The 22,100-nt window shown below is 31.9% G+C and overlaps 1 protein-coding gene across 1 annotated transcript in view; it reads right to left on the bottom strand.

The window, feature by feature from the left end:
* The window catches only part of LOC133328207 (nuclear pore complex protein Nup205-like), a 42,442-nt gene that overhangs the window by 1,451 nt on the left and 18,891 nt on the right, over positions 1 to 22,100 (bottom strand). The window contains exons 4-7 of the mRNA XM_061536758.1: positions 15,883 to 17,497; positions 15,611 to 15,819; positions 15,313 to 15,555; positions 30 to 768 (exon numbers count right to left, since the gene is read on the bottom strand). Of these exons, the coding sequence (XP_061392742.1) occupies positions 30 to 768; positions 15,313 to 15,555; positions 15,611 to 15,819; positions 15,883 to 17,497 (2,806 nt within the window). The remainder of the gene's footprint in view (positions 1 to 29; positions 769 to 15,312; positions 15,556 to 15,610; positions 15,820 to 15,882; positions 17,498 to 22,100) is intronic.

The following is a 22,100-nucleotide window of genomic DNA, read 5'->3' as shown; positions in this document are numbered from 1 at the left end:
ATATTTGGTTTAAATAAAGCAGAACTCACCTGATTAAATGTTCGAGCAATTACTCCAGTAATAAGAGATAATTCTTCTAACAATCCGAGATCCGAAAAAGGAGAACTAGATCTAAGTATTATTTCGATCATGTCCCAATGAGAGAATAAGAAATGCATTACTTGTGATATGACGGAATAGTTTTCAGTGCCTAATGTCGACACCAAACAATCACATAAATTTAAGGCTGGAAATAGGATTTGTCGGAAGCGGTAATCAAATGCGGGAACAAAATCTCTTGTTTGGTTTTGTTGCCACAACTCCTTTCTTTTTAAATCAGGGTGCATGTCAAATACTTTCATTCCTGATAAGATCTCTAAAATTTTATTAGAGAGTAAAAGTTCTGCGCCAATATGGGTATTTGCAAATCGTATCAGCATTGACATCTTTGATTCATACACATAAAGGTATTTCATGTTTTCAGGAACATTTGCCAAGGTGCTGCAGAGTTGATTGTCACTTTTCGCAATGCTCTCTATGATGTGGGATAAATATCCATGGTGTGCTACAAAGTTCATTAAGTGAGACATTGAATCTATGTCTAGTAGAACATCAATGCAAGCTAGGGCTGTCATTTTACATATATCGTGACCAGCAATACAATCGTGACAAATTGTCTCCATCAATTTTTCACCAAACGATAAAAGCACTTCCAAAGACATTCTTATATGTGTAACGTCTGAATATTCAACACCGTTGACTTTAGATTTATCCAATCGTGTAACCATGCTAAAGGAAATGACAGAGATTTGTTCATATTAGGTTTTTGGTCGATTAAAGTGTAATTACTGTTATATGTACATAAATAAATTAAATTAAACACGTATTAAAAATTTGCGATTAAAAACTCAAATTTAAGCCAAAAATACAAACATGTTGCCATAAAGATTAACTTATCTGCTTATTTTTGTAAAAACAAAATTCTCTTATTTTTATTTTTTTCTTTAGCAAAGTAAATAATTTAATTGATTTTTTATTAGTTTTCAGTGGTTTTTCGCAATTGCTGATGATCTGCAGCTAGTATTTAAAGGTAATAGTTGTTTTGCTGCAGTGTTGCAGTCGCAAATAGATTTAGTTGTGGAGTTGTTGTATGATTTGGTACACGGTAAAAATATTCGGGATAATCAATTAAAAAGCAAAGCTTTATTATTTTTTAAGTTCAGTGATGTAAGTGTTCATGTTAAATGTGCTGATGCTATTATTGAGTATGTCTTGGTATTATTTTAAATAACAAACTTTATTTTAGGCATTATATAAATCGGGTAGTGTCAAGAGTTAATTGATATATAAGATCCTTTTTTGAAACTTTTTTTATATTTTTTGTAAAAAAAAAACAACTATTAGTAAGGACTCTTGTTCTTCCTTCGATTCTTCATTGCTTTGAGATCTACTCAGGTACGACCATATTTCGCCCCATGTGCACAAATTGGCTGTACATTTCAGACATTTTCAAATTGTAAAAATATTTAGTTTTCCATACATAACATACTCTAACAGGCTTCTTCAGCATTTGGATGTTTTTTTACTTAATTATATTTTTGTATTGATGAGGCGCTAAGTCCAATTCATCAGATGTCGCTGACTTAGCATCATGTAAATCCACATTTTATTTTGAGAATTTTGGATATGATTTTCACCGCCCATAAAACGTTATTCGAACGAATTTAGGACTCTGTGTAGAAAATGTACCATCCAATAAGAATCAATATTGGCCCAAGCTTTGGAGTAGCTCCCATATAACTTTCCCTCATTATTCGGTATTTTGGGACTCTTAGGTACGTTTTTCAGTCGAATTGGTTCTAATTTGATATTTTGGATTCTAATTGGGCGTCGAATCTTCCTACAAAAAATTATCGATATCTGTTCGGATTTGGTATAGGCCACACAAATTTGAGGATTTCGTACAAGTTCCTAGCCCAAATTTCCAATAGCCTCCATATGGGCCAGGAATCCAATTTTTTGACAAAAAGACCATTTTAGGTAGAGCCAATAAAACGTAATATATTTCAAATCTGCAGACTTTGAGCTTTGCACCAGTAGAATTTTATAACATTGTGGGTCCCGGTTTACAAATAACATTTGGTCAAAGTCAAGATTTCATATTCCTGTGAATATAACTTATAAATGTTATGTAACATTGACAAGCGTCAAAATATTAACATGAAATGAAGGTCAATTACACAGATGGAACTGCTGATTATAATGAAAGTGACAATTATTAGATAATTGAAGATGATCAATAAAAACTCCGAATCTAGTGCCAGAGGATATTTTAATGGTTATATCACCTATCGACGCCCTTATAATGATAATGATGATAAAAATGGAAGATATCGTCTTGCGTAGACCATAATTTTTTTTGAGTTAGCCCCCATATAACGGTAACCTCCTAATGTTGGTTTTTTGGAGATGTGGTTGGCGTATTTCAACCAAATTGGATGAAATTTAGTATTTTGATTTCGCATTGGGTTTACAATTTTCGTACTAAAAACTATCAATAGTAACATAGGTTTCGGATTTGGTAATAATTTGGTAATAACTTAGGTTTCGGACCCCAATCATTTTGTCGTTTGGGGATTTTGAGTGTCATTTTCAATGAAATTGGCTATAATAACAATTTATTTAAGGTTTGCCATATTTTTAAGACCATAATAAATAAAAATACGATTTCATGCTGTTTTGATTTTAAATATTGCAAAGATATGAAATATTTAGGTTTATCTTATTTTTAATGCGCCATTTTGGATTCATTTTAATTGATTTTTCATAGCATAACACGCATATAAAAGTCCAGATCGATTTTATGTATTTTACTATGCACCTCATGGAAGAGGGTATAAAAAATTGACCTGCCGAACTTAACGACGATTTCACTTCTTTTTATTCATATTTTTAAAAAAATAAGCCGACCCGGCAAACGTTGTTTTGCCTTATCAATATTGCATCAATATAAGGTTGGTAAAAAAAAAATGTCACTAAGTTTATGTCAATAAAAAGTATTAACTGGTACCCCAATGCCGGCCCAAGCACATAACATTTTATAATTTGGTAGAACGCATTTCACCAAATGTTTTTTTTTTTTCAATAGAAGATCACGATTTGTTATTGCTTCATTTTTAAAAAAATGGTTAATTAGTTTTCAGATTGCCGTTATAGATTTGTATATGTTTGCTATATATTATATATATAGTTTTTGACAGTTAAGGGGGAAAGTTTTGCCAATGTTGACGCCGTATACCTTCATTTAATTCAAAATGCCTGTTTTATATCTTAACTCTAAATCGTGAAATGTTGTAATCGGATGTTGTGAAAAACTCGTTGTTTATGTTTTTCTTTTTGTTTATTTTTATTTTCCAATATTTCGACTGTCTTCGGCAGTCATCTTCAGGGAAATACTACAAAACATACAAATATTTTAAAGATATAGACTTAATTGTATTGCACAGATCTTACTTTTATGAGAAAAGCAACCGATTTTCATCACCGTCTATGCTAAACTAAGTTTTTCTTTTTTCTCGTCTGTGCTTATGAACTATGTTTCTATAAACTTAGTTTAGCATAGTTTAGCATAGACGGTGATGAAAATCGGTTGCTTTTCTCATAAAAGTAAGATCTGTGCAATACAATTAAGTCTATATCTTTAAAATATTTGTATGTTTTGTAGTATTTCCCTGAAGATGACTGCCGAAGACAGTCGAAATATTGGAAAATAAAAATAAACAAAAAGAAAAACATAAACAACGAGTTTTTCAATTGACCTAGAGCCAAAACAAAAATCCACAAGAATTAACATATCACAGGTCAACAATAACAACAACAACAATTGTAAATATTACTTAATATATATGTTTTGGCGGGATCTCACAATTACTTTGCATATTTTCCTATTCTGACCCCATACGATTTATAAGTCCTTTGAATCTTCAAAATCGGTGTAGACGTTCTTGAGTTATAAAAGATGTTGCTAACACAACGTTCGATTATTCCAACTCCCCGGCTTTTTGATGTTTTTCTCAACATTTTCTTCGTAAAAACCTTTTCAATGCAATTACAAACAACCGAATGAGAACGTGAGTGAAATCGGTACAGTCAATATACCATGCAAACATTATTCACATCTTAAAAAAAAACATTTGAGGAACCATAAAGGCAGATATAAGTTAGACACAAACAGCGTGTAATGCGGAATTGCCTCCATGTAGGATTCGAATTTAAAAGTATTCTTCCCGAATATAAATGTTCAATAATACCTTCGTATTTTGTTGACGTATTTGTAATCGTATATAGCGAATTACTAACACCATTGAACTTTATTGAATACTTTGATAGATGTTTTTGTTTTTAATTTAATTGCCTTTAATTCGGAATTCCCCATAGGGTAAGAAACTTTCCTCAATGTATAGTTTTTGGTATATGCTCCACATAATGGAACCGCTTAGTCTTAGTTTTAGTCTTGGTCTTAGTCTTTACTCTACCATGTCTTACAACCTAGACATACCATGCAAATTGCTTCACGTAACATAACTTATATTTTCAAACTAAATAAATCTTGATTTTATGCAAAATGTGAGCATAATGATAACGATTAATTTTACTCCCTCTTTTCGATTTCTTATTATTAAATTTAACTCTAATGAAAATATAAATTTACTTTCATATACAATAGTTTTTTATGGCAATGACAATCCAATTAATTTTAGAAAATTAATATATTTTGAGAATTTTCCATAATTGACAGTTTCTTAAAGATATACGCTGCCCATTTTTGCCCAAAATATGTCAAAAAAGAAAAACGAAGAGGTTAAACCATAAATGTTCGATATAAATACTATGATGGTACTAAAAATATTAAATGGTAATATACCTTCGGATTTCCAAATTTCTTCTATTAGAATAAATGTTCCTGTCCGATCTAGTAGACACTATCAACTATTATATGTAGACTTCCACCGCACGAATTACTCTATGGGAGATCCTCTTAGTAAAATGTGTATTGACTTTAACTCTGTATACTCTAATGTAGATTTTTGCTTGAGCGTAGAACAAATAAAATCTAATATTATTGTATTTTTAAATGAGTAGTAAAGCTTAATAACAAACTGGCTGTTGAAGTAGATTCTGTAGCTGGTTTTTCTATTCCACTCTCAAATCCCATCATGATTCGGATCATGGTGTGTACGCGATCCCTACGTAAGGGGATTTCGCCCCCTCGGTCGGCAGGGGTGGGAATGAGAGGCGTGGGAACGTCGAAAAAAAAGAAATATGTGGAAATGCTAATATCTTTCATTTGCAACATTTTCGAGAATTTTTCTCAAAATATTCTTTTGTTAAAATCTTTCCACTTCAATTACGGACTACTAACAGAAACTTTAAGTCAAATCGGTCCAGCCGTTTCTTTAAAATCATTTTTGCTAGATTTTCGCGGATTTTTCTCAAAATGTTCTTTCATAAAAAACCTTCCCACTGCACTATAGGTAATTTGGCCTGTATTTGAGACAAAAATTAATAACAGCGGTGTTAAATGATTCTTTGAATTTTTAAATGATTTATATGTGCAAGTAGAATCCGTATATAACGAACAACGGTTATAAGCAACTACACATATAACGAACAAAGCTAATTCTTTCTCAGATATTTTCAACAAACTGTTGAAAACAATTAGGATAGTTAGTTCAACAAATTTCGACCCCGCGGTTCGATTTTTAAAGGAATAATTATTATTATATTAATAATAATAATAACGATTAATTCAGAATCTCAATTGATGCGTTAGTATGCATTTTCTTTACTCCATTTTTATATACATAGATTAATTAATATTCATATTTTACGAAGGAAGTCATATATCAACACTTTTTATTTATTTTTTTATTTTTTTGTGGAAATAAAACACAAATTCATTAGTAAATTTCTTGTTACAAAGCCAATAAGCCAAAAAATTGAATAAAGGGGATCCCCAGTATTCTGGGTTTAAAAAATTGAATTTTTGAAACCTTCACTAATTAAAGAATTACCCTTTAAATTTTCAAGAGAAAATCTCAACAACTCGTGAAATCATAACCAATTGCTTCCAATATCAAACGACGAACTTTCAATAAAGTAAGAAGTGCTAAAACACGTCTGATTTTTTTTAATTAAAAATAAGTGAATTATTTTTAATTGGCGCACGAGCAGGGACTCCCATTCGTGTTGATCCTAGAAAATCTGCACCGCGCGATGACCAGATAATCTGGCCTGAATTCTCTCGACGAAGAACTTCGCATTTGGCACATAATAAGAGAGAGATCGAAATAATTGTGGGCATCAAACAGGTCACTGCAGGATTAGATCTCTCACTTCGAAATGGGACTCCAACGGAGAGGATTACTGTCGTCTATGTGAGGAAGAAGAAGAGCTAGAAATAATTGAACATATCCTCTGTAGATGTCCATCGCTGAGTGGCAGAAGACAAACAGTTTGAAAGATATGAAATTGATAATCTAGCTTTCTTCTCTAAAATAGACCCAACCAAACCAAACCCCTTGTCAAAAATCTGACATGACTAAAATAATCATCTCTAGGCTCTCCTTCTCCTACTATCTTCTCCTCTCTCTTCTTTTCCCGTTCTCTTATCAGGTATAAAGGATGATCACAATGGACAATAGTCTCCGAGTTGTTACTAAAAACCGTACATCCCTAACCTAACCTATCTTTCACTCTCAAATACATGACACCAAAACAATTTTCCAAGTAGTCAACACACACACAACAACAACAACAAACACCAATAAATTAGAGTAAGTGATGCTAATGTGGTATATCCATTTGTTTTTAGATTGCAAAATTTTTATTTTTTATCCGATTAAATTGTAATTTTGGATTTAACATGCTACACGTGTTGTCTTTCGAAAATAATATTTTACTAACAATTTAAGAGATATTTGAGAAAATATTTGAAATTCTATTAAAAGTGATTTTTAAAAATGTGCGGGTAACGTGGTATACCATATGATGTTAATGTGGTATAGTATAATTTTCACTTCCAATTGATATCTTATTTAATTTATTATTTTTAATGATTGCGAATTAGCTCGAGATTTATGTCTGTTATTTGATTTTTTAGTACTTACTTATTATTTTAATATTTTTAAACTTCAACCGATTGCATCACTTACTCTATGTTAATCGACCTCCTATAAATCCTGCGTACTAAAGACCTACAACAGGATTATATACATCAATACAAGAGAAGAAAGCTTCGAGCATATAACTGAAAAAATACTGCTATTTCCCTGAAGGTAATGAAAAACATGAACTTGAGGTAAAAAATTACTCTCAAGCCATTGAAAATGAACATGTTGTAGAAGCGATTGCTAATAATCAATATGGAATCGGAATATCTGATATTTTGGATGAATATTCAATTTCAATTCAATTTCAATTTATTTCATATTGGAGGGGCTCTGAACCATTGTACTTCAAAAACATTTTTATTATTATAATTCCATTATTTGATGTAGCGAACTAGCACATAGGGCCAAGGACTTCAATATTATATCTACTCTCAACCACTAATTTCAATTTACAGGTTTAAATATCTTATTATTATATCACAATTATCAATATAAAATATATAATTTTATTTATATTTATTTAAATGTTGAAATCAGTTATGCAATAAAAACACAAACAAATAAGCAAAACCCATGAATTTAAGATTAGTTGAGGTTGAAGTAATCGTATAAATGAGTTCGATAACATTTTAAGGAAGAGTTAAATGTTTTAAGAGAAGGCGGTAAGGCGGTAATATTTCAATGAAAGTTTTATCACTGACCTTAATATTTTTATATAAGGACTTCTTCGTTACCTTATTTCAAAATTGGAAACAATAAAAACTATTTTAAACCTGACTTAGTAATTGTTGGAAATAAAGAATGAACTACCTAATACTACTACTTTGCATATTATATTTGTAAAATATCTAGTTAACATTGTTTTGTGTAATTGTCATGGTATACAGAAAATTATAAAATAAATTTTTCCATTCGTTGTGAGACCTTTAATATAACAACAGGTTATGGGCCCTTCCGCGAAAATTAAGATTATTTGTACACGATCAGAGAATAATAGCGAGAAAGGAATATGGCAACGAATATGCAATTGGAGAAACTTCGCGGAAGCGAAAACATTGAAGACTGGAAGTTTGTAGTAGAGGCATATTTCCAAATGAAAGGTCTGTGGAAATCCATTCAAGGGACCGAAGATAAAGAAGACAAGAATATTCAAGCAAAGGCAGAATTAGCCTTATTGATGGATAAATCTGTTTATCCTCATATACGAGAATGTGTGAGTGCAAAAGATATATGGACTGCATTAGCAAACATTTATGAGGACAATAGCCTGGTCAGGAGAGTTGGATTAATTCAAAAATTCTGCTCAACAAAATTGAAGGATTGTTCAAATGTTGAGGAATATGTAAATGAGATAATCAACTCAATTGCAAGATGTGAAGAATGAACCAACTGAAATGGCTCTAGCTGGCAACGAAAAAAGAATTGGGAAGTATGTTAAATGACCCAAGTGTTTTAATTGCAACCAATACGGTCATATAGCCGCCAAATGCCCAAACAAATCATCCAAGAAAGCATTTACAAAGAAAGATGGTGGGAATTCTGCGATGGGAGTGTTTTCAGTACGTAAACTGAATAACAATGATTGGTACTTCGATTCCGGCGCTACAGCCCATATGTGTTCAAGTAAGGAATTTTTTAGTGATCGATATGAACAAACAACTTCTGAGGTAATCATAGCAAATAATTCTTCAATGCGTGTTAATGGGGTTGGAAATGTCGACATGGTTTCATTGGTAGGAAACTCCAAGAAAGAAAACGTTACTTTTAAAAATGTTCTGCACATTCCGGATTTGTATATAAAACTATTGTCCGTTTCAAAAATTGTTGAAAACGGATACAAAGTTGTATTTGATGCAAAAGGTTGCAGAGTTATCAACAATTGTGGCAATATTATTGTTACAGGAGATTTGGTTGAAGGAATGTTTCGCATGAATTTTTCAAGTAACAAAGCAATGGTTTCTCAATGTAAGATTGAAGAAGGTAAATTGTGGCATAAGCGAATCGGTCATGTAAACAATGAAACATTGAAGAAAATGGCATCAGAAGCAGTTATTGGAATGAATTGTGAGCAAAGTGAAGAAAATTGTATTGCTTGCTTGAAAGGGAAAATATCAAGAACCCCATTTAACGATACTGGAACTAGAGCTAACGGTATATTAGATTTAATTCATACAGACCTGTGTGGCCCAATGGATACAAATTCCATTAGTGGTTCACGATATATATTAACTTCTATAGATGATTACTCGAGAAAAGTTTTTATATATTTTCTCAAACGGAAGTCTGAAGTGGCTGAAAAGTTTCTCGAATTCAAAAAATTGGTCGAAAATCAAACAGGAAGACATATTAAGTCATTAAGAAGCGACAACGGAACTGAATACTGCAATGAAATAATGAGACGCATTTTTGTTGAACACGGTATTTATCACCAAACTACGGTACCATATTCGCCTCAGCAAAATGGTGTATCTGAAAGAATGAACAGAACCATAATAGAAAAAACTAGGTTTCTTCTGATTCAGTCCTGTTGCCTAAGAAATTTTGGGCTGAAGCAGCAAACACTGCAGTTCATTTAATTAATTTAACACCGACGAAAAAGCTGAATGAAATTTCTCCGGAAGAAGTATGGTCAGGTAAGAAGCCCTGTTTAACGTATCTTAGAGTGTCTGGATGTAAAGCCGTGATTCACATCCCAAAGGAAAAACGAAAGAAATTGGATGCAAAGGGAAAAGAAGTTATATTTGTAGGCTATAGCAATTCCAAAAAGACATATCGTTTCTTTGATCCCAGTAGAAACAGCGTTGAATTAAGTAGAGATGCCTAGTTTTTGGAAAGTAATTTCTACGAAGATATGCCAAAAGACGATGCAAATTTTTATTATTTTCGCCGATGCGATTCAGTGGGGGAAAGAGCACTTAATGAACCTATTGATGAAGATGCAACTAATGTACCTAATCATGGTGATGCAAATTATGATACATTGCAAGGCTCAAATTTTCAAGAAATAGAAGAGAGACAAAGTGATCAAGAAAATTCAGAATGTGAATATTTTTCAGACGAAACGGATTGTTCAATTTTTCTTGGTTTCGACAATGTTTCGGAAAATATGAATCAGAGATCATCAGATACGGGAATCGCACCGACAAATAATATAAGAAGATCAACAAGAATTTCAAGACCGACAACAAGATATGGATATGTGTGTCTCGCATCGAGTGAAGATGAGGAACCAAAGACGGTACAATAAGCTTTGGGAGGAAACCAAAGCCAAGAGTGGAAAAAGGCAATGGATGATGAACTAGCAGCTTTATCACAAAAAAAAAATTGGGAAATTACTAAATTACCAAAAGGAAAAACACCAATAGATAGTAAATGGTGCTTTAAGGTGAAGCGCAACTCGAAGGGAGAGGTTGAGAGGTACAAAGCTAGACTTGTTGTGAAGGGGTACGCTCAAAAATATGGAATAGATTACGAAGAAACTTTCTCTGCGGTGGTGAGGTATTCCTCAATACGTCTACTTTTAAGCTTGGCAGTTCAGCATGATCTTGACATAGACCAAATGGATGTAGTAACAGCTTTCCTACAGAGTGAATTGAAAGAGGAAATATATATGAAAATTCCTGAAGGTCTTGAGGAAAACACAGGAAATGTTTGTAAACTAAAGAAGTCGTTATATGGCCTTAAACAAGCCAGCCGGGTGTGGAATAAGAAATTAGATGGAACTTTAAAAAACATTGGGCTAACACAATCTAAAACAGAACCCTGTGTATATTACAAATTGAACGGAACAGAAATAACATATGTCGCTATATATGTGGATGACATATTGATTTTTTCAAATAATCTTGAATCCAAAAAACACATTAAGAATTGTTTGTCAAGAAATTTCAAAATGAAAGATATTGGTGAGGCAAGTTAAATTTTAGGTATGAGAATCACAAGAGATCGTGAAAATGGAAAATTGTGGTTGGAGCAGGAATTGTACATTAAAGGTGTATTGAAAAGATTTAATATGCAAAATTGCAATTCTGTTTCTACACCATTAGATGTCAATAAAAAATTAACAAAAGATATGAAATCTTCGAAAATGGACCCTAAAGTACCTTATCAAGAATCTGTCGGAAGTTTATCTTATGCTGCTCAGGTCAGTCGTCCCGATATATCGTATGCAGTGGGGGTTCTGTCAAGGTACAACAATGAACATGGAAAACCACACTGGGAAGCTGTCAAACGGGTAATGAGATACCTCAAAGGCACAGTGGATTATAAACTTCAATTTTCGAAAGATGACATAGAATTTATTGAATGTTTTTCTGATGCTGACTGAGCAGGTGACCTTGATGATAGAAAATCTACTTCTGGGTATATTTTAAAATTTCAAAATGGCTGCATTTCATGGAACTCGAAGAAACAATCAACAACGGCATTGTCTACTTCTGAAGCCGAGTACATGACAATGGCTGCATCTGCGCAAGAAGCATTATGGTTGGGATCACTATTTAAAGAGCTTGGAAATTTTTCTTTCATCAGTATCAAATGCGACAATCAAAATGCAATAAGTTTGAGTCATAACAACACATACCATGCACGATCAAAACATATTGATATAAGACACCATTTTATCAGGGAATTGGTTGAAGATAAGAAATTATGTATCGAATATCTAAACACAAAGGAGATGATCGCCGATATCTTTACAAAGCCTCTATCAAGATTGAAACACCAGTATTGCTGCGAACTGATGGGATTAGGAGTTTAATCTAGTGGGGGTGTTGGAAATAAAGAATGAACTACCTAATACTACTACTTTGCATATTATATTTGTAAAATATCTAGTTAAAATTGTTTTGTGTAATTGTCATGGTATACAGAAAATTATAAAATAAATTTTTCCATTCGTTGTGAGACCTTTAATATAACAACAGTAATTAAGGAAATTTCGCAGCAAATTCAATCAGTGAAAATATAAAAATAACTCAGCATACTTTTCTTGATATTTGTGGAACAAAAACAGAGCCTATAAAATTCTTCCCTTTTCCATGAGAGAGTTATCTGCCGTTATCTACACAGCTGAAAATTATTATTGGTTAAAAGATATTCTCAAATCTTTTTATTAATACGTCAAAAATATAGAATTAAGGACAGGACACCAAACTAAAAATCAATCAGTGAATTTGGAGAAAATTATAAAAAAACTATCCTAATTTATTTACAGAACCTGATGAAAAATTAACTTGTACTACAAAGGTACTTGATGACATTAGGACCACTTCAGATATGCCACTTTATCGAAATTATCCTTACCATTTTTCCTTACGAGGAGTTGTTAACGATGAAATAAAAAAGTTATTACGAGATGAAATAATACGACCGTCGCGATTCCCATAAAATCAACTGGATATGGGTGGTGGAAGGAAGACATGTCCGGTCAAAAGAATTACAGAGTTGTAATAGATTATAGGATGAAGAATACTATAATATTTTACGTGACTTAATTGGAAAAATATGTTACGTCTATATAGTCGACATCACAATTTTTAGCAAGTCCAAGGAGGATCATATTAAAAATCTAAACACAATCTTCCATACTATAGAGAACGCGAACATGAAAGTTCCTTTTATATATGAGGAAGTAATACTGCCCTACCTAAACTTCGAAAAAGAATTTCACTTAACAATAGATGCTTCAAATATTGCCATTGGTGCTGCCCTTAGCCAAAATGGTCGACCAATAACATTTATTTAAAGAGAATTTTATGCCACTAACGAGAGAGAAATGTTAGCGATATTTTCAGCATTCGATAGTTTAAGAAATTACCTTAAAAATTCGGAAAATATTGGATATGAATGATTTTAAAAAAGTTGACCACCAAAATCGACAACCGAAGATTTACAAGAGGTCGTCATACATCCAAAGGTTTTCAGAACGATTTTCGAACTCAAATATGTATGACAATTGTGTCCAAATATACCGAAATGTCATTGAAAAATATCAAAATAGAAATAAAATTTAGCTAGGTGTCACTCAGTCGTGACACCTTTATTTCTCCACAAGTGACACCTAGCTAAATTTTATTTCTATTTTGATATTTTTCAATGACATTTCGGTATATTTGGACACAATTGTCATACATATTTGTGGATAAAAATGTAATTGTCATTTTTTATATTTGCACTTCTCTTCACATTGTATTAATTTTCACTTCCTGATGATCATCGAAGACGATCGAAATATCCGAAACGAAATAAAAACACATTAAATAAAGATAAATAAGCCGAATAAAATAAAAATCTAAGGAAATCTTAAAGGTCAAAAGTCAACAAAAATCACGTAAGAATTAGTAAACATTTTCAAAATATATTGAAAAATATTTGTCTGTAGAATAATTTTGCCATATAGAAGACGGAATCTTAACCCTTTGAGCCCCGAATTTTTTTCCATAATCATAGAACAATTTTCTGTTCACAGATTTAATGGAACTATCCTAGATAGGATATAGACAAAATTTTACATCACTACATCCTTGCATTCGGGAGATACAGTACATTATTTCTAAAAAATAAAAGTCCAATATCAAGAAAACAATATGAAAAATCGACGAAAAAATCATTTTCGATTATTCTCTATATTCTGTTCTACTAGAATCAAAAATAATTCTTATGACAGAATTCGCACATTTCAAAGACGAAGCGATTTAAATAATTTTGACTGGATACACAAATTAGTACTGTACACATTTTTGCCCTCTTCTCTATATTGAAAAGCTCATAAAATAACCAAAAATTTGAATTTTTTAGATTTTTCTTTTGATATGTGTCGTCCATAATCAGGTCTTGACATATGAAATCCCAAGAATATATATCTACTAGCTATATATTAAATATAAAAGGTCGTTTACATTGAACCGGATTTGGTTAACCCAGTGGGTTTAAATTTTCAATTCCTTTGAATATATGCCAAATAAATCCTCATAAAGTAGGTTAACCCGGTAAAAAGTTCTAATGTAAATGCCGTATAAGCTCTAAAACATTTTGTTGCCTGTGGGCAACATTGGGCCACAAAGGGTTAAATAATGTAAAAAAGTTACATCTTTGTACCATTTATAAAATTTAATGTTTTAGTGAAGTAGGAATCTTAGCTTATTTTATAAGATGTTAAAGTTGCAAAGTTGATGCCTGTTCTTGGCATATTCTCTTTTGGAAGGTCAATATGAAAACTGTATCTAATGCTTCCAAGAATGACTGTTACTTTGGACAAATTCGAATTCTTAATATTTTAATATTTTTAGTTCGAATTTTTAATATTTCCCGCCGTACTCAAAACATTTAGCTTCTTCACTTACTTATTTTTACTTATTTTTATTTAGATTAGTTAGGCCAAAATTATACCACTTTTTTATTATTTTCCACAACTAGTGTTGTTTTGTGTAACTCAACGATCGAATGGGCTTTGTTACTATAACACTAAATAAATAAAAAAAACACACATGTTATATGACTAATATATTAAATCTAGTGCTGGCAGGTAATAATATTTAAGTACTGTATGCATTTATCGTTTATTAGCCCTAAAAATGCATATAAGCGTTAAATACTGTAGAGTTAAACGTGGGCAAGTATACTACACTTTAATCTTAACAAGTTTTTTTTGTCGGAACATTTGACTATAAAGTTAAACTGAAGGAATATAAAGGTATACATAATATAAGAGATATTCAAAGGGGAGACAAAAATTTTCGTATGAAATTAGATTTGGAAACAAAAATTGCTCAATTACCTATCTTCCCTATCACCATTTTCAAATGTATTTTCCATTGAATTCGTCAACTGTTACTAAAGCTACATTGATATACATTTTATAAGGCAAACATTTGTAGGTTATAATAAAAAAACTGGTTCCGATTTTATGATTTTTTAAGCTTAAATTTCAAAATAGTATGTGCATGAAGTCTATGTATTTTACGGAAAATATCAACGTTTTTGGCTTAGTAGTTAAAATCTACATTGTACACATACATACAAAATTCTCATTCCGTATATAATTTCTACTACAAAATAGACTGCAACGTAATTGCGTACCTGTTTCAAAGCAAATTATTGTTAAGTAACATCTATAATAAAAATGTTTATAATATACAAATATCATATAGTAGATACGTACCTGTCGTTTGTGTATGCAACGCCCTTCTTTGCACTCTGGCCTTGTACAATGCTAAGGCAGTTTAATAAAGAAGCATACAAATTAATTCTTAATTTTTGGGAAACAACACCGCTTACAATTATCCACTCCAATAAATATTTCAAAATGAATTTAATATTTAATGCATTGGATTTCGACAGTTGACAGTTCTCTACGACCGTTGTATTTTGTTCATTGCGTTCGTAGTCTAAAATCAGAGATGAAAGATAAAATTCAAACATATTATTTATTTTAAGATTTATCTTTTTATTTTGAATACTTGCCCAATACCAAAGCGTTTGAAAAACAGTTCCGTAAGTTGACAAGTAGTATCAATATTGTTTCCGATATAATAGCTGATATTTCCAAAATCGCTTGATTTGGACTAATTTTGAGGAGGATTTTTTGTAATAATTCAATGATTAATTCCTGTTTCTTTGATGTAGACAAACATGAACTTGGCACACAGCTAAACAGTATTTCAGATAACTAATAAAGGAAATCATAAAATGAAAACAAAAAAAGCAAATGGCAAAAGTTGAATGCATATACCTGACTCCAAGCCTCTACGAACTTAATGATGGCATGTCGTTTGCATCGCTGTTCATTTACTTTAAGGGCATACATCATTACAGACTCGATTTCTTGTAACACTAACCTTCGCTGCCCACTTGCGATTGTGCTTTGGACTATTTTCAATTCACTGTGCAATGTCAAATGAATTTTACGCAGATCAATTACTTTATATCCATCGTTCGTTTTATATTCGCATTCTTTAAATATCTGATCCAATAAAGATCTATCAAAAAAGTTCCATGTTGGAACTGGAACATGATCCACTTCCAAATCAACAGTTTTAATAAGTTCACATAATAAGTTATTTCTCGCAATCGACGACGTATTCGTTGTTGTATCAATAATTGTATTGTAATTGTTGGTATAGAAATGGCTAAGCTCCACTGATGTTGGATCTTGGTTGTTTTTCGACGGCATACCCAAGAAAAAATCCGTAATATGTTGAAATCTACTCAACTGGCAATTTGATGCAGTCAATTTTAGTTCTATTGCAGTACACTTTAACAAGAAACTAATCTGATTTATAACATGAGAGCTTGTTATTTCCTGTACAGGTAGTTCGCTTAAATAACGACAAAGAAAGTCCTGCTTTGTCCGTAAGTATCGCAAAATTTGATCAGATGTTCTAGGATTTTCACACAAAGAATATAACAAGCTGAAAGAACGTTCAACAATTCTCTCCACGTCCGCTCCCACGGCATAGGAATTTTTTTTCACTTGCAAATGTTTTTCTAGTAAATAAACCAATGATTTTGTGCAATTGTTTCCAACATCTAATGAGCCCATTCTGTTTTTATTTGAGATATGTATGTCTTTTAGATGATCAAATCCAAGTAGAAACTGTGCAAGATTTGGGGTTGGTTGACGCAAACAATCTTGTATTAGCATAATAATAGCTTCTTTGATCTGCAAATGCACTTTTGTTGATTCCACACCATCAACACATGTAAAATTATCATCCGTCTCTATTTTTGTCGGTCTTTGTGCAAAATCGTTTTCCAAGCTCTCCACAAAACCGTGTCTTAAGATAGTCTTAATATCCTCATTTTGTGTAAAAATTCCAACTATTTGTGAGTTAACTCCTGGTTGGCTTGATACCATATGTAAGATTTTGACGGCTTCAAGAGCATGGTGCGGCAACCAATTAAAATATGTCAAGAAAAACGTTGTATTCAGTACGTGATCCGGTTTCCGGCTACGAGGATTAATATCCAGCAATATTTTGTTCAATCCGGAAAGCAGGACAGCGCTATTGGAAATTGAATGGGCTTCAAAGAAGATATCCTGATTTTTCAAACCCAGTTTCAAGATTTGTAGACATAGTAACGCACATTCTTCCAATGCATCTTTTCCTTTAAATTTTTTTAGATCATCTATTTCAACACGGGCATCGTCAATGATATGAAGAATTAGTCTTAGCGTATCTGATTTAGTTTGCAAATTAAGCATAATGTGAAATCCTGGAGGTGAATTAACATCCATATTTTCTTCAAAATCCTTTGGGTTTACTTCGTAAATCTCTAGCAGATAATGTAAAAGTTTCAAGCATTTCCCTCCTACTCTCCACTTCTCAGACGGATCTTTGTATGTCCTAAAACAGAAATTGGAAAAAAATTGTATATTGAAATTTTTTTCATTTATATAAAAGCAAATACTTATGTCTAAAATCACCACTAATATATATGTGGAAGTTTGTTTACATTGCCTAAACGAAGTTTATATAATTATATACTTGCATACATCTTAAACACAGTTTGTTAGAATAGACCTGCAGCCTCGGAATGTGATTCGAAAATGCGGACAGTTGAGTTGAGAATGGATGAAGATGCCCCAGCTCAATAGGCATATAAAAGCGAACCAGCTTATGTTTCACGCAGAAGGGGAAGGCCAAGAATTAGATGGAAAGATCGAGTGGAAGATAACATTGCCGAACATGGTCTTTCAAATTGGAAAAAGTGCGCAAAAGACCGACGCCCCTTGAAATCGTTTTTAAGCTCGGCTTATGGAACGAAAGTTCCGTCACAAGCCAGCTAAGTAATAATGTTATTCAATATTTTATTCATTGATTTTTTTTAAATGTTACTTTTTATTGTTATTTAAGCTTTATAACAATATAAATGTGAAATGCCAAGAATCAGTAGTAAAACTGCTCTGTAATTAAATGAAAATAAATTAAATTAAATATGGCAACATACAACGGCAGGTGAAACAGCTGTTTATTGTTTTGATGCAATAACTACAATAGATTACAAATAAAAGAACCTTTTTATAACGGCAAAAACCACATTGAACGATGTCAGAGACAACGAATAATTCAATTCAATTTTATTAAATTCAATAAGGAATATTGCAATTATACATTCCGTGACAATATTTGGTTGAGCATTCATCGTTATCAATAGGATTTTCAATGGCATTTTATTTGTTGTTTTTGAGTTAAAAATATGCATACAACCAATTAGAATATTCAAAATGTTTAATACTTATATTTTTGTGGTCAACTACCTTCAAATTTATAGTGGTCAAAATGTCGTTACATTCTCCCAATCCCTGTAATTCAGAATAACAAATTTTTCCCCAAACCCGATTTTTCGCTTTCGAACTTGATAAGGAGAAAATTGGCATAGTTTCAATATAAATAGAAAGTGTATTATTTGAAACGTTGTCTTGCCTTAACAATATTGTTAAGAAATAGTTTTCAGTATTTCAGATTTGTTTTTCTTTTTGTTTTTTTCTTGCTGTTTTTTACTTGCATAAACAATTTTTCTGGGTAAGAGATGTCCATGAAAATTGTGGGAACAGATAAACTTTTAATATATTTCGCCATATACCGATTTTGATCGTTACATTGGAAGCTGTAGCACACATTTTAATATAATTCACTGCAGTATAGAATTTCGTGTTTCAGTTGGGTTAGGTCGAAAACACATCGTTTGTATGACATTCACAAAAAGTAACATTACAGTACTGAGTATCTACTATTCTATGCTCATGGTTTTATAGAAAAAAAAATTAATTTATAATTGAGTTATATGTGGTGTTCTTGTCGAACCGGCAAACGTTGTTTTCCCTTCTACAATATAATATTTGTAATAATTGAATTCATGGATTTCGTTGAAATCAGTTCATATTTAGATATAGCTCCCATATATATTTTCGTTGATTTTAGGTAAATGGTGCACCGAGTGACACGAAATTTTGTACAACGTATCAAATTGACTCTAGAATGATGTTATTACGTGTTGTTGAAATTAGAGCAGATGCAGACACAGCTTCCAGGTTAAAATATTCACACAATTCGCAGAGTTTTCCCATTATTAGTAGTGATGTCTAAAGTCATGTATATTTGAAGTCGCGTGAGTGACTGCTCTTTTGTGACGTTTATCTCAAAAGTTAAAAACTATAGGCTCTCGATTTTTTTACCACATATAGTACTCATAAAGTTCTACAAAAAAAGTCTTAAGGGAGAATTGTAAAAAATGTATGTGTTTTCGATTTATTTAAGATTTCAAATTTGATTTTGCCTCTGAAAGTCGTGTAAGTGACTGCGGAAGTGCCCATATGTAGAATATACCCAAAGTGGTGAAGGGTATCATATCGTCGGCCCCGTCCGACTTTTCTACTTTCCTTACTGGCTTTACCTTCTAATAGAAGTTAAAGCCAGTAGTAAAGACGTTGACTGAATTTTCTACAATGTTGCCTATAATTTGGTATAACGGATTCCTGTAATAAAAAACTTCTTCCCAAAATTATTGTAATTTTCAAACGAAATAATCTAGGGCATGAATTTTAGAATCAGAATTCTCTGAATGGTCACGAACTCGATTCAGAATGTCTTCTGATTTTCCATTCTTGCATTTGTCCCAAAAATTCCGTGAATTCTTTGGAAAACGTGTGCATACAATGATCGCGTGTACATTCAATGATACACTTCTCAATTATTTTTTGTATTCTCACAAATATTTTTAATAAGTACAATGTCAATCCAATTGAAAAAAGAACATATTTTGAAAATTTCCAATAATTGACAAATGATGGCTTAAAAGATTGATACGCTACCAATTTCGCCCAAAATATCTCCAAATAACAAAAACGAAGTGGTCCAATCAAAATAGTTCGATACTAAATTCGTGGAAACGCAAATATGCTTCATAATATATTTTTAGCAAATTTTTCGCATTATTCGATTTGTTCTCACCTTTTAAACCTTCCCTGAAGCTGCACGAACAATTCAAAACTAAGATAAGAAAAATCCGTTCAGCCGTTCTCGAGTTTTAGCGAGACTAACGAACATCAATATATATATATATATATATATATATATATACTAGCGGGCCCGGCAAACGATGTCTTGCCTTAGCAATATTGTTAAGGAATAATTTTTTTAATTTCTATTCATACTTGCATAAACATTTTTTTGTGTATGAAATATCCATGAACATTTTTGGTATGGACAAACATTTTATATTTGTCTCCCATATACCAATATTGATCGTTACATCAGAAGCAACAGAATATCAAGTTTCAGTTGTCGAAATGGCAAACGTTGTTTTCCCTTCTAAAATTTCCGTGGATATAATTTTTGTAATAATTTAGATATCAAGAGCCGGAATTGTCATTCAGTATTCGGATTTAATTAGATTATTTCGCAATATGTTTATACGACTTCCACATAACGGTAGCCCAATGCTATGTAAGCTTTTTATAGCTTTCACAATAAGGTAAAATGTATATTAAATTTGTCATTCCCTTTGCAACACTGAGGGCCCAGAAAGTATATGTATATATTATTGATCAGAATAAAAATCTATGTCGAAATCACGATAGTGATCACAATATTTAAGATAGAGATTTGATTCGATGTTTGTTAATAAAAATAGTATATATCGGGGGATGTTGACACGGGTTTCAACCGATTTTTTTATAATTTGGTAATTGGGGGTCTTAATGTATACCGAACCTACTTACTTAAAATTATTAATATTGACTCAAGTATTGTGTCAAAAAGGCATCGGCCCACTTTTTATGATAGCCCCCATATACCGTACTCCCCATTATTCCTTATTTTGGGGTGTTTGGTTCCGCGATAATTTATTATTTTAAATTCTCATATGGTAGCAAATCTTTCTACCAAAAATTATGAATATTGGTTCACTTTTTAAGATATTCCCCATATAACGGTACCACCATTAGTTTTTAGGCCTTTAGGCACATTTTTAACCAATTGATTAGATACTTTGGGTTCTCATTGGGCAACATATCTCCATACCAAAAGTTATCGATGATATCGGTAAAAGTTTGGCCCGGTCGAACATAACGACGTTTTCACTTGTTATTAGATGTCCTAATTTTATATATCGGTAATTGATATATTGAGGTATTCGTAAAACCAATTGGTAACATCGTGAGACTCTATGTTATAATATATGTTTTTGACGAAGGTTTTGGTATATCCTTCACATTAGATATTATGCCTATTATGCATTTGCTGGTTTACCGATGGTATCGTATATATGCGAGTTTTTGTTTTTATAAGTTCAAACATATTAACCACCGATATAATGGTACCACCTGATTTGATATTCGTGGCATAGCAAAATTTTAGGAACTTTAAGGAATAACATGTTCCTATTAAACTATTTTTATTATGTATATTCAAACAAAAAAATCTAGAGCATGGATCTTAGAATCAAAATTCTATGAATGGATATAAACTCCATTCAGAATGTCTTCTAAATTGCATTTGTCCCAATATGTATATGCATTCTATACAATCATCGAGTGTATTCCACAAAAATAATACTTTCAATATTCGTACAATATCAATCCAATTGAAAAAAAATAAAATAAAATATTTTGAAAATTATCAATAATTGACAATGAAGTCTTAAAGGAATGATACGCTACCCATTTTTGACCAAAATATCTCAAAATAAAAAAACGACATGGTGCAATCAAAATGGCTCTATACTAAATTCGCGGAAATGTAAATATGCCTCATAATATATTTTGCAAATTTTTCGCGGTTTTCGACTTTTTCTCACCTTTTAAACCATCTCTGGAGCTCCAGGAATATTTCAAGACTACGATAAGAAAAGTTTTGGTCTAAATCGGTGCAGTAGTTCTTGAATTATGGTGAAAACCCATAAAAAAACTAAATATTGCGCCATCTGTCGGATGAACTTCAAACTACA

This window comes from Musca vetustissima, unplaced genomic scaffold (assembly GCF_032173495.1).
Source record: "Musca vetustissima isolate MV318-11 ecotype Yass unplaced genomic scaffold, APGP_CSIRO_Mvet_v1 utg4278, whole genome shotgun sequence".
NCBI lineage: Eukaryota > Metazoa > Arthropoda > Insecta > Diptera > Muscidae > Musca > Musca vetustissima.
Note: the sequence above shows the minus strand (reverse complement) of the source record. Positions and strands in the feature narration are given on the sequence as shown.